The 14,063-nt window shown below is 35.9% G+C and overlaps 1 protein-coding gene across 1 annotated transcript in view; it reads left to right on the top strand.

Moving 5' to 3' along the window:
* Positions 1-14,063, top strand: part of DNAH3 (dynein axonemal heavy chain 3) — a 2,217,123-nt gene that overhangs the window by 1,429,620 nt on the left and 773,440 nt on the right. The window contains exon 31 of the mRNA XM_044089509.1: positions 2,582-2,758. Within this exon, the coding sequence (XP_043945444.1) occupies positions 2,582-2,758 (177 nt within the window). The remainder of the gene's footprint in view (positions 1-2,581; positions 2,759-14,063) is intronic.

Below are 14,063 nucleotides of genomic sequence, written 5' to 3'. Positions count from 1 at the left end.
TAATGTGATTCTATCTGCTTTTAAAAAAATCATTAGATGATTCTGTGGGCAATCAGAAATATAGCAAGAAGAGAAGTAAGTCAATCATTTAAGCAATCATTAGATTGTGGATTTAATATTGAAATCAACGAACCCATAAGAATGAATAGTTGTAGGAAGCATGTAAAGTTATCCCTTATTATAGCCCCATTCTGCTATGAGTTGCCAAATTGCCATTCTGCTAAATAAATTTCACAGTATGTTGCTGGCAAGGTATATTTGTGTGCACTAGTTCCTCATAGCCTTCTGTGGTATTGGATGCAGTACAAAAGTGAATCTCCAACATTCATAGAAGTGAAAGGATATTAGCTCTTACTTGGGCCTCAAAGTAAAATATTATCCTTTCATTTATGTGATTGTAACGCTCCCTAAGTAGAGGGTTTTCTTTATATTTGTGTGTGTGTGTGTGAGTGTGTGCGTGTGTGTGTCTGTGCGTGTGTCTGTGTGTGTGTGTGTGTGTGTGTGTGTGTGTGTGCGTGTGTCTGTGTGTGTGTGTGTGCGTGCGTGCCTGTGTGTCTGTGCGTCTGTGTTTGTAATTTGGGGATTTCCAAGCTGAAAGTAAAAACTCTTTAGGTGGTATGCTGGAAGTCTTGGGCTGAAGTCTGAAATGAGAGCTACTGTTATCCTTTAATTTTTATAATTCTGAGTTCCTAAGCAGAGGCCATTCTCTGTATTTGTGTGCATGTGTGTGTTTCTAATGTCTCCAGTATTTATTCGTGAAAATCTGCCGTTGCTTACATCAACAATTAACTATAGTTTATTGCTGAACCTGAATAAGCCCTTTCTACTCTGACCACAAAAGGGATCAACTGAGTTATATGCACATGGGAATGCTTACCAGTGTGACTGCTAATGGAACATTAATTATTAAGATCTTTACCTCACAGATACAAGGTACAGGGTTTGATTCTGACCCCTGGTTATTAGCTAAGCTTGTAATGGACTGCAGACTGATAGCCTAGTATGAAAATATGAATGGTGTTGTAATAGATTTGAGAAATGCTATGATATGTAAACAGAAATGTTTATTCAAATCTGTGTATTACACAACCTCTAAACAAAAATATGCATAATCCTGTTTTGCCAGTGCAACATCAGATGTGTGCATCTGCTGCAGGACTTTTGCTTTTGTTTTGTGACAGCCTTTGAGTTTGCTCATATTAAATTATATCTGTGTTTGCTTGCTTGAAATTTTTTAAGCAGCAGTTTTAGTGCACAGTGCATACAAAACTGCTTTTCAAAACTCTGAACTCTTAAGTACAGTAGTCTGTCAAATAAGTACCTTTTTTGTAAAAATGTGTGGATGCCTCACTAATTTGTTTGTAATGGTTAAAAGCTAAACTGTGTGTTACAATAAGTGAAAACTGAAAATGAGACTAAGAACAGACTAAGAACAGAAAACGTCATTACATTTTAAAACGTTGTAGCACCTCAGCACATCTGTGAACTGTTAGCAAGCTGCTTTCAGTAGGCCAATTTTGCTTTCCAGTTGAATTTCTTTTTTTTTTTAAAGTTCCTATGGGATTTTCAATTTGTAAAATAATAACATTTACAGTCAGAGATCTGTGAACATAATAGATGACAAAAATTCAATTAAACCTCACACACAAAAGAAAAAAACAACTATTTATAGAAGTGTCCATTAACCATCAAGTCATTCAAGTTATTATGCATTACATTAAATCTAAAATGCAGTCATTTTTACTTGTCAAGCAGATCTCAAGTTTTGTCCATGCATTGTTGAAAGAGGTAATCTCGCTTGTTCTTAACATAATTGTAATGATTTCCAGGTGACAGAGTTCAGTTGCAATATTTTTAAATTCTTTGAAGGAGGGTATAGATTTGTTCCAATTTTGAGTTACAACCTTTCTCTCTATAGATAGTATAGACCACAAAATTCCATATTTCATTTTTTAATACATATAGGAATAGGTGTGTTAAAAGGATTAGTCATTTAGATAAAACAAATTTATCTCCAAAAAAGCATGTAAAAAGAGATTAAATGTTATTCCAATAAGGTATTAAGACAAAGGCGATGCTGTTGAATTTCTCAAATCCATTAACAAATTGGTTATGTCTGGCAACCCAATCATAACCCTCCATATAGAACATAGTAATCTGTACTCCTAGCTTGCTCCTTTGCTGCCCTTTTGTTACCAAGTCCCCTACTTCCCAGCTTCTTCTTTTCAAATCTCCTGCAAAGAAAAAAAGACATCTAGGGGTATTTCCTGTTCATTTTACTGTATGTTGTAATTTTCTCTTTATTTATTCCTCCTTTTCCTTTAATGAGGAATAAAATGCAAGACATCATGAATAATGGGAATGGTTTCATTGTGCAGCTTCCATTTTCATTCAATTCTGCTACGGCAGGTAGAAATGACAGCTGGTATGTGTACTAGAGTTCAAATGATACCCACAGTGGTTTTTAAAATTCAGAGGCTGTATCATGCACTTTTTCACTGCATGTATAAACAGTATGCTAGATTTGAGTTAATTAATTTGTTGCAAAACCACTCAGTATTATTTTCTTCTCTGTTTACAGGTTGAAGTGCTGTCTGTGGTGGCACAACAGATTCTTAGCATACAACAAGCCATCATGCGTAACTTGAAAACGTTCATCTTTGAGGGGACAGAACTTTCTCTAAATCCAACTTGTACAGTCTTCATTACTATGAACCCTGGGTATGCAGGCCGTGCAGAACTCCCTGACAATCTCAAGGTAAAATGTACATACAACTCCATTTGCCTTCCGTGTGATTATGAATAGGTCACTTAAACAGACTTTGATACTGGGTTGCCATGTAAGATGACTGGGTGTCCATTTTATTTTTTATTTAATATTTGTTAACCAGTACAGACTGATTTACAAATTTTTGTGTGTATATGTAGATGTATATGTATATATATATATATATATATATATATATATATATATATATATATATATATATATATATATATATATATATATATATATATATATTCAATTCAGAAGCTTGAAAGACCAAAATCTTGAATCTCAAAATACTGAGACCAAAATCTTGAAAGTTCAAATGACTGAAAACTCAAAATATACTGAATCTCAGAATACTGAAAACACACAGTATACCAACACTTACTATATTACAGCAGACGTACATACAGAAACAAATATAAGACAAACCATATTAGTTTTCACCAGGTATAAGCTGGGGGGCAAGCCCCCCTGCACCCCTCCATGTGGGGGGCAAGCCCCCCAACCCCCCTGCTACTTAAATATATCAACTTCAAGATCGCACTTCACTACAGTAACATGAGTTATGTTGTAGTATAGCAAGTTAGAAGGGAACATGATTAAGGTTACAGCAGGCAGTCATGAAACATGTAATGGTATGTTTGCCATTTTGTTCTGGAGTGCAGTCTCGGAGTTGATATATTTAAGTAGCAGGCGATGTGGGAGGCGTAGCCACCCACATGGTGTGTAGGGGGACTTGCTCCCCTGCTTATACTTGGAGAAGTGGTAAATGGTTTATCTTTTAATTGTTTCTCTATTTAGTTGTGCTGGAATCTTGCTGCTGTGTTAGGCCCTGATCCAACAGATGATCTAAGAAGCCTCACTGTGGCAATAAACTGTAGTCCACAAAAAGCTAAAAAAAACTGAGCAGTAAGACAAGATGCTTGGAAAAGGAGAAATAGACACTTGAGGACAAAAAAGAAATTATGTTTTGTTTCATCTATGTAACCTATCTAGAGTTCCCAAAAAGGGATTACTCTGCAAGAGTAAGATAAAAATATAGAAGAGAAAAATCACTGAAATAATGGAAAAATATAAAAGAGAAAAATCACTGAAAGAAAAAAAAATGGCAAACATTACAGATGCCAATTTCCAGTCATTAACTGACAGAATAAAAAGAAAACAGTATGTAGACAAGAAAACACTAAGTGATTGAGCTGGAAAAGGACGCAAAAAATGAAGTATTCAGAGAGAAAGAAAAATGTCTACAGTATTTGCAACATTAAATAGAGAGAGGAATGGATCCAAGAGAAGAAGTAAGACTTAATATGGTGCAGTTTATAAGCAGAAAAATCAATGTTAATTAATAATCTTAAAGCAAAGTAAAAACATTTGAAAATACAAATAGGCAAAGGCGCCTAGACATGGTAAATATTACAAAAAAGAAAATAGTAGCACAGAAGTCTAATGTAATAACAAGTAAGCAGTTTGATACAGAAATGGAGGAAATTGAAAATTAAGTGATAGATCAGTTATGAAGTGATAGATATGAATAGGAATCCCAGATGCAAAGATCACTTCAGAATGGTGGTTTAGTAAAACAGGTACAGCTTAAGGAAGTGACAGAGGAAGTAGAGCAGTGCAGTAGTAGAGAAAATCACTTGTTATTTCAGTTAAATATGATGTTTTACAAAAATGTCACACCCACTTCCAAGTCAAGATATTTCCACTGAGAGGCAAGTAGAGCAGAAAGCAGAAACTGTAGAAGAAACTTTCAATCAGGAAGAAAATAATGTAAGAGAAGACCTGCTGAATTTGATAGAAATGGATAAATGTAATATGTATGAGAGAAAGAGGCTGCCAAAAATGAATAAGATATGGATTATCTAAAATAATAAACCAAATTAATAAAACAATTGTAACTATAAAGAGATATCCACAAATATAAATCAACAGACTACATTATTGTGCAGTAAAACTAATAACAGAGAAGTTATTACCAAGAAAGCATAAATTAGTAAAGTAAAGAAAGGGGCAAATAGATTACCACCATGGAAGCACTGACTAGAAATACTTATGAAACAGTTAGGAAAAGACATATCAATATTATAAGAATCCAGAAAAGGAAATCAAGGTAAAAATATTAGAAAAGTAACAAAATTACATCAAAACAAATCAGGGTTTGAGCTACACTATCTCTAACAATAAATTAAAAATATTTGTGCAAGGTGAAAAAAAACTAGGAAATACACTGGGAAATATAAATAAAGGATACAAAACAAACAGTTTAGGGATGACCCAAAGAAATTCTACAAGGAGCTAAGAAAGAAAGAAGCAATAGTTGAGATATCTCCAAGAAAAGAGGAAATTAATGCACTCTGGAGAAATATCTATGAGCACTCAGGTAAGCACAATAAAGACGATGACTGGATAAAAGAAGTAAAAGAACAATTAAAAGACTCTGAGACAGACAGTATGGATTGTAATGGAGTAACTCCAGCTGAGACAGAGATAATGATGACAGCTTCCCAACTGGAACACACTGGGTCAGTATACAATACCTAATTTTTGGTCAAAGGTATTGTCATCTTTGCACTGTGATTTAGCCTTACTGCTTATGTATACATCCTGAAATGGCACCGGACTGGCTAACAATGGGAAAAACCATACCCATACTTAAAAGAGAACCTGAAAATCACCCTAAGAACTATTGAACACTAACCTGTCTCCCAACAAAATGTAAATTATTTATGGGAATTGATGCATAGAGTATATGATCATTTTAGATACAAATTCTATAATGCCCATAGAACAGAAGGGGAATAAAAGAGATTCATATGAAACAAAGGATCATTTTTGGTTAAACCAAGCCGTAATGGAGACCTGTAAAAAGAACAGGAAACTCAGCATGGCATGGATAGATTAGAAAAGAACATTTGACAGCATCCTCACTCCTGGATTATAGAATGCTTACAGATGAAGATCGATCATACACTGGTAAATTTTATTACAGTTATTATTAAGAAATGGCAAACCAGTTTGCAGATGAACCACAAAAAAAGGGTGTGAAAATCTAGAGTGAAATATTTTACGGTGATTCTTTGTCTCCGTTACTGTTTCGTCTTTCCATCGATTTGTTGAGCTAGATCGCGGATTCAGTCTGACTCCAAGAAAATCATCAAGAGAAAGGATATCTTATCTACTTTTTCTGAATGACTTAAAACTGTGTAGTTCATCAGATAAACAATTGAAAGAGCAGCTACAAGTTGTTAGAGCCTTCTCAGATGATATGGGAATATCATTTAATGTCAACAAATGTGCAAAAGCAACATTTGAAAGAGAAAACTGAAGACTTGAGAAAATATAACACTTATATAACAATATAAATTTTGGGGAGGAATGTGATACAAAAGATTTGGAAAACAAAGGAGTATACAAATAACTTGGAATAGGTGAAGGGGCAGTGATAGAGCATGAACAAATGAGAGCAAAACTCAGTAAGGAATATTTTAGAAGACTAAAATTAATACTGCTTTGACATCTAGGAATAAAAGTTAAGCTGTAAATTAACTTGGCACTTCCTGTTTTTACTTATAGTTTTGGGGTGATTGACTTGCCACAAAAAGAGCTGGATAAGCCAGGAAAACAAGAACATTTTTCCATGCCCATCAAATGATATACAAGAACTAGTGTTTGCCAAAATTGTATATCCCCTGGTCAAAAAGAAGTATGGACCTCCTTAAAATTGACTATACATAGATTGGTGATTGTGGGGGTTACGTGTGTGTGGGATTACATGTGCATTTATTGGCATCGGATCCAAATATACTCAAAGTTATAAAACCGAAACAAAATAAGTATAAGATGACCAATTTGCTTAGGTTAGCAAAAGCCTTTAGGAAAAAAAAGCAGGAGTGGAAATCCATCCAAATATGGATACAAACAGGTGGCAACAGAAAGTGCAAAAAGGCAAAAGAAGGAATACAAAGAACAGGATCAGGAAAAAATAAATGATAAATGGAAAAATCACAGTTATTGCAGGAAGCATAAACATTTGCCACATGTTGGCCAAGAGTTGTATGAATAGCTTAGATGAGGTGAATTTAAACCAAAAGATGAAGGGTTAATGTCAACTAAGATAGTGGATGATGTACTAGATGGTTCATAAAATCCATAGAAAAGGTAGGTGATACAGACAAATACTTATAGTAGGTTTTATGGTACAAAACTAGAAAGAGTTGCACATTCTGTTGCAAGGTGCAGTACACTTATGGCTGAAAGTTTGTATACTGAAAGACATAAGAATGCAGCAAGGGTGTTACACTGGATACTTTGTAAACATTATAATGTAGAGGCAGCTGAGACACATTGGAAATATGAATCACAAAGGATTGTTGAAAATGATGAAATAATGGTCATTTGGGATCTTGCCATTGCAGCATGTAAGAAGGTAGAAGCAAACAGACTGGATATTGTAGTTCTAGAGAAAAGACAGAAATTATTTTGATTATTGAAATTGCTATTCCCAGTGAATTCATTGCCTTATTTATTTATTGACATTTGATTACTGGGAAAGTACAACTGGGTAGGAGCCCATTTTGCAGGGGAGGCCTGTGGAGAAAAGCTCCAAAGTATTACAAAACATTTTGAGAACAATAATTTTACAGTCTTTAAAACAGTACAACAAACAAATGCAGTTTAAATAGCTATACCAAATTAGATGTAATATGAAAACCTTGGTTAAGAATAGATACAGGTGATATGACAATGATTTAATAGAGAAATGTTATCCAGTTTATAGAGAAGTTAAGGATCAATTAGGATAACACAAACAGGAATTGCAATACAAAGTGAGAGAAAAACAAGCTTATAGTATATTTAGGGAGAGAAAGCAAGGAAAGAAATTGAATCACAAAGGATTGTTGAAAATGATGAAATAATGGTCATTTGGGATCATGCCATTGCAGCATTTGAGAAGGTAGAAGCAAACAGACTGGATACTGTAGTTCTAGAGAAAAGACAAAAATTATTTTGATTATTGAAATTGCTATTCCCAGTGACTTCATTGCCTTATTTACTTATTGACATTTGATTACCGGGAAAGTACAACTGGGTAGGAGCCCATTTTTCAGGGGAGGCCTGTGGAGAAAAGCTCCAAAGTATTACAAAACATTTTGAGAACAATAATTTTACAGTCTTTAAAACAGTACAACAAACAAATGCAGTTTAAATAGTTATACCAAATTAGATGTAATATGAAAACCTTGGTTAAGAATAGATACAGGTGATATGACAATGATTTAATAGAGAAATGTTATCCAGTTTATAGAGATGTTAAGGATCAATTAGGATAACACAAACAGGAATTGCAATACAAAGTGAGAGAAAAACAAGCTTATAGTATATTTAGGGAGAGAAAGCAAGGAAAGAAATTGATAGAAGTAAGGAAGTGAGCAAAGAGGCGACATAAGTTATGAGTATTTCTTCAAATTTAGGGATATAGTTTACCCTATTGTTGAGGAAGAACAGAACCAGTTTTTGGCCAAGAAGTCTTTCAGAATGGTTTTGAAGGATGGGAGGGAGAGTATTGACCTGATGGATACAGATAAGGAGTTCCAGGCCTTAGCAACATGGTACAAGTACAGATAATGCCCAATAGATTTGATAGGTTTGTGGACAGACCTAGTCTTCGTTCATTGGGTAGTAATGACCAACTGGCAACATAGTTGTGTAGAATATTTTTTAGTGCTGGACAAGCAGATGGATTTTGGATAATTTTATAGGTGGTAAGAAGCTGTGTATATGTTAGTTGATGGAGTAGTTCTAATGAGTTTAGGCTTTTTAGTGCTATACAGTGGTGGGTTCTGAAAGAGGTATTTGCTGTAAATTTAGCAACTTTGTTATAGCATTGTTCAAGTTTTAATTTTTGTGATGCCTGGAGGGTAGTAAGAATGGGATTGACATAAAAAAGTGAGAGGAGGAGGTAAGTAATAGCAAGTGTAGCTTGAATTGTGTCGATGAGGACGTTTTGGGCTCTATAAAGATGAGTTTTTCTTGTTCAATTTTGCATATGCTGGTTGAATTTAACATCATCAAACATTATCATCCTTAATAATTTGTCATGAGAAGTGACTTTATTGTTTGTAGTATTGAGAGTGGACTTTAAATTTTGTTTTATCATGGTAGAGGGATTTGGGGGAAAGTATTTTTTTAGGGTTGAGCATGTAAGCATAGGTTGGGTTACAAAGCCATGTTTCAGTACCTGTAAAAGCTTCCCAAGTAATTTTTTTGGCGTGCCATGTCAGATGTGCAAATGAGTGTTGATTCATCTGTGTACTTTAATAGGGTGGCTGGTTGTGTGGATGCATGGAGAGTATTGGCGAGAATGCTAAAGAGGAAGGGACCAAGGACAGAGCCTAGTAGTACACCAGTGTGGACTGGGAGGTATGGAGAGAGGGTGGAGTGCTATTTTACTGACTGATACCTATTGGATAGGTAGTTTTTTAACCATAGAAGGGTGGTCTGAGAGAGACTTAATGAGAACATTTGAAGTAGAAGGTTGCTGTGACAAACTGTGTCAAAGGCTTTAGATAAGTCTAGAAATAAGGAGGAGACTAGTTTGTCATTATCTCTAGCTTTATTGATTGTGTCTATATAGGCTAGAAGTGCCATGTTAGTACCATGGGAAAAATGGAAGCAATGTTGTGTGGGGGGGATAGGAGTCCTTCCTGCAGGAGGCAGTTTAGCAATTTTTTTTTTTTGAATATATGTATTTTGGAGTGGGGAGAATAAGATTGCTATAGGTCTTAGTAATGTCTGTTGAATTTCCTCTTTGTGCAGAGGGATAATGTGTGACTTTTTCCAGAGAGAGAGAGAATGTGGGATTCCTGGATTAACCTATTTATAAGGATTGAGGCAGGGCTGGCAATGCTATCAGCTGCTATTTTAAGATACTAACTTGGAAGGTCATCAGCTGAAGTAGACCATGGTTTAACTTTTGTTTAAGAGTAGTTTTATACAGGATGTGGGTACAGGTTTGAAGGAGAAAATGGGTGTGGTGATACGTGGCTGCTGGGCAGGGTTAGGATTAGATGTTGGGGAATCCTTAGATAGAGATGCTATACTATCTATGAAATAAGAGTTGAATTATTATTGTTTATTTATTTATTTAACATTTGTTGACCGGGACTGTCCATCTGAGATGAAGAGCCCTTTTTCAGCAGAGGCCCCGGAAGAAAAGCTCCAACATATTAAACAATTTTCATTATACATTAGCATTAAACAATGTTACAGGATTATTACAAGGCATTAAGTAGGAATACAATGTTATACAGTGTCAATAATCAGGAGTATAGCAAAACTATTTCAAGATGTATAAAAATAAATATGTCATTAAGATGAATATAGTTTTTGGGGTAAGTGGTTACAAAAACCCAGTTTTATCATAATGTAGTTGCATGAATGCAAGACAATTACAATAGAATGTTTCTCTGAGGCAATTTGCTTAATAGATTTTAAGACTAGAGAGAGCTAGTGAGAAGAGTGAGTTAAGGGCAGAAAGTAGATTAAGGTATGAGAAGTAGGGGATGTTTAAGGAGGGAGAGTGCAGTGGCAGGACCAGTGACTTTTAAAGTGCTCTTTGGTGGCTGTCTTAAATTGTTTAGGATGTGTAAGGGTCCTGATTTCTAGTGGGATCCTATTCCAAGCAATAGTGGGGTGATAGCTGTACATGTTGCGTCCAACTTTAGACTTGGGTTTGTAGATTTGTAGTAGGTCTTGGTTAGAGCTTTGGAGAGGTCTGTTGGGAGAATAATGGGAGATGAGAGGGGATAGTGCTGGGCAGTAGGAAGGCTGGTATAGTATAGAATGGATGATCTGGAGCTGAGAGAGAAGAAGCTGGTGGGGTAATTCAAGCCAGTTTAGGTGTTTTAGAGAGAGACAGTGATGGGATTTGTAGGTTTGTTGGGCAGCAAATCTAGGAACCTTGTTGTAGGTAGATTCGAGTTTGGTCAGGAGTGCTGAGTTAAGATTTGTGAGAATTTGAGAATTGTACATTAGACTGAGTAGAAGGTAGGTGAGAGAGAGTAATCTTGGGTTCAGACATAAGGAATTTCTTGTTATGGTAAAGGAGCCCTAGTTTTGAATGAGTCTTTTTGATATAGTTATTAACATGCAAGTCAAATTTAAGCTGATTGTCAATGGTTACGCCTAAGAGCTTAGTGCTGGATTCTACCTGAATGGGAGTGTTATTAAGCGACTGTATGGAGAAGGAAGGTTTAATATTGTTGAACTTTTTAGATAGGAAGAGTAACAGCTTTGTTTTTTTAGGGTTAAAGATGAGCTGGTTGTTGGAGAGCTATGTTTCAACTAAGGTAAAAGATGTCTGAGTAGCTGAGAAGAGCTTAGAGAGAGTTGGCTGTTGTGATGACTGTAGAGTCATCTGCATATTGCACTAAAGATGACTGAGGACAGGAGGTATAGAGCTGATTAGCAAAGATATTAAAAAGTAAAGGCCCTAGGATAGACCCTTGAGATACACCCATTTTTTACAGGGAGAGGAGGGGAGACTGCAGAGTGCCATCTCACTGATTGATATCTATCAGTGATGTAGCTGGAGAACCATGCAACAGTATCAGAGGAGAAGTTGAGGTTATGCAGTTTGTGCAACAGAAGAGTGTGTGAGACAGTTTCGAAAGCTTTTGAGAAGTCCAAGAATAGGTAAGAAATAAGTTTATGGTCATCCATTACTATAGAGACAGTGTTCAGGAAGGATAATAGAGCTGTAGTGGTGCTATGTTTGGGTCTGAAGCCGTGTTGAATGGGTGTAAGCAGATTTTCCTGTATTAGATACTGCATAACTTGTTTATGAATACACTTTTCTAGTACTTTAGAGAGAGGGGAGAGGACAGCGATAGGTCTAAAGTTGGAGATATCAGAGGAGTTACCTCCTTTGTGTATAGGTAGAGTGTAGCATTGTTTCCAGATGGAAGGAACTTTAGATTCAGAAACAGAGCGATTGATTAGGATAGATATGGGAAGAGCAAGACAGTCAGCTGCTAGTAGAAGAAAAGTGGAAGGAATATTGTCAGTTGATGTTGAGCATGGTTTTAATTTAGAGAGTAGAGTTTTGATGTAGTTAGCAGGTACAGGTTTGAGGAAGAAGGTATTTGAGAAGATAGTATTAGGAGTAGGTTCAGAAAAGTTGGAGATGGTAGTAGTAGAGGAGTTTGGGTTAGGGTTCAGTAGCTTAGATATTGAATTGATAAAATAGGTATTAAGATAGTGGCAGTTTTATTCAGATCTCTTGTCTGGGCATGGATTGGGGAAGCTAAGATTACCGGGATGTAATATTTGGTTAATAGAGTTCCAAAATTGTTTAGGATTAGATTTTAGGCCTGTGGGATGTTTGTTATAGAAGTCCTTTTTATCTTTGTTTATGTGTTTTTTTGTCAGATTTCTGAGTTCTTTATATTTTTGCAAGTGTGCAGGGAGCTTAGTGTGTGACCATTTTTTCCATAATTTGTCTCTAGTTATCATAAGGGTATGAGTGGCTTTTGAAAGCCACGGGGATATGGTGGAGTTAATTCGGACTTTGCGAGGGGGAGCAAGTGAATCTAAGAGGATAAGGAAGGTGAGTTGAAAGCTAGGACTGCTTCTTCTAGTGGGAATTGGGTAAGGAATTTCCAGTTTGCTTTAAAGAGGAGGGCATTAAAGGTTTCTGGATAGAAGTTAGAGAGTTTGCGACAAATGATAAATCTAGGAGGTTTTGAGAAGTGGGGAGTGAACCTAAGCACTTTTATAGGGGAGTGATCGCTCAGGGTGTTTGGTAGGGTTTCAGGGTTATGATATTTGGAAGGATTAGATACAAGTACCCAGTCAATAAGAGTACTAGATGTGTGAGAGTTGTTTGTATGAGTAGGTTGGGAGATTAGCTCAGTAAAGCCATATAAATTAATATGAGTATTAGAGTTTGAATTACTGGGAGTTAACCAGTTAATGTTGACATCCCCAAGGAGGATAGTTTCATTGGGGATATGTTGAGAAAAGTATGAAAGAATATTTTCAAGCAGGGGAATGTTGTCTCCTGGAGGAATATAGATGGCTGCTACTGTGATAGTGGTGTGGTCATTGATTTTAAAGTTAGCTGTAAGTAGTTCAGCAGGAGAAAAAGGATGGGATAGGTTTCATAATACTTGAAATGGTGAGGTGGTTGGAGTAGAAGATGACTATGCCACCCCCCTTTTTTGTTTTGGCGATATATGCAGAGTATATTATAACCATGGGGGAGAATGTCTTTATCAGAGGTTTGGGGTTTTAGCCAAGTCTCTGTTAGGGTGATGACCCTAGGGGTGTGGAAGGCTATCCAGGCATGGATTTCACTAACTTTGTTTAGAATACTACATGCATTCAGAGTAAAAGGAAATATGTTTGTTTGGAGAGGATGAGTTTATTAAGTAAGGGAGAGATAGAATTATGCATGGTGGGGTGATGGATGGGCCCAGGATTTGGATGTATGTCTCCTGATAGAAGCAGGGCTACATGAAGTTGGTAAAGTTTGAATTTAAATGGGTTGTAAGTCAAGTACTTAGTCTTAGAATTGTTTTGTGGTTTTGAATGATGATTTATTGGGACAGGAGCTAGGGTTGAATTTATGGCCATAATACAAGATTTCTTTAATGGCTGTCCAGAATTTTTTAGGGTTGTGTTTACTATTATTCTGAAAGCTATTATAGTATATATTTTTTGTTTTTATTAATTTGCTTTTTAGTACAATTGTGAAGCGTTCTGAAGTTTTTAAGCTATTGTGGTGTTTTATATTTTTATTATTCTTTCCGTGCTTTTTCTATATCCTGCATTAGCATTCTACTCTTTTTGGATAGTCAGATTGCATTATTTGTTTTTAGTCTGCTCTTTTTTGGAGATGTAAGGCTATTCAGGATATTCAGAAAATTTGTATTGAAATCATTTACAGCATCATCTAAGGGGAGGATTTTTAGGACATACAGGAATTGAAGAAATTCCACACAGAGAAGTTTCTTACACGGTTTTAAATTATATATTTACATAGATGTGTGTGTGTGTGTGTGTGTGTGTGTGTGTGTGTGTGCGTATTAGACCACACACACACACACACTTACACATATACATGTCATAGTCCCAGTCCTACAGACTAGTTAGTGATTACAGACTCAGTTCAACCACAGGTATTACACACCAGCATACGTTTTAAAGCTACATCTGGGAAACTTCACCACTGACAGGTAAGTGTGATTTTGGCAGACAGTGATCCAGATCCCCCAGTACCTACTAC

This window comes from Protopterus annectens, chromosome 12.part0 (assembly GCF_019279795.1).
Source record: "Protopterus annectens isolate FY-2018-M chromosome 12.part0, PAN1.0, whole genome shotgun sequence".
Classification (NCBI taxonomy): Eukaryota; Metazoa; Chordata; order Ceratodontiformes; family Protopteridae; genus Protopterus; species Protopterus annectens.
The sequence above is the reverse complement of the archived record's forward strand: the minus strand, read 5'-3'. Positions and strand labels throughout refer to the sequence as shown.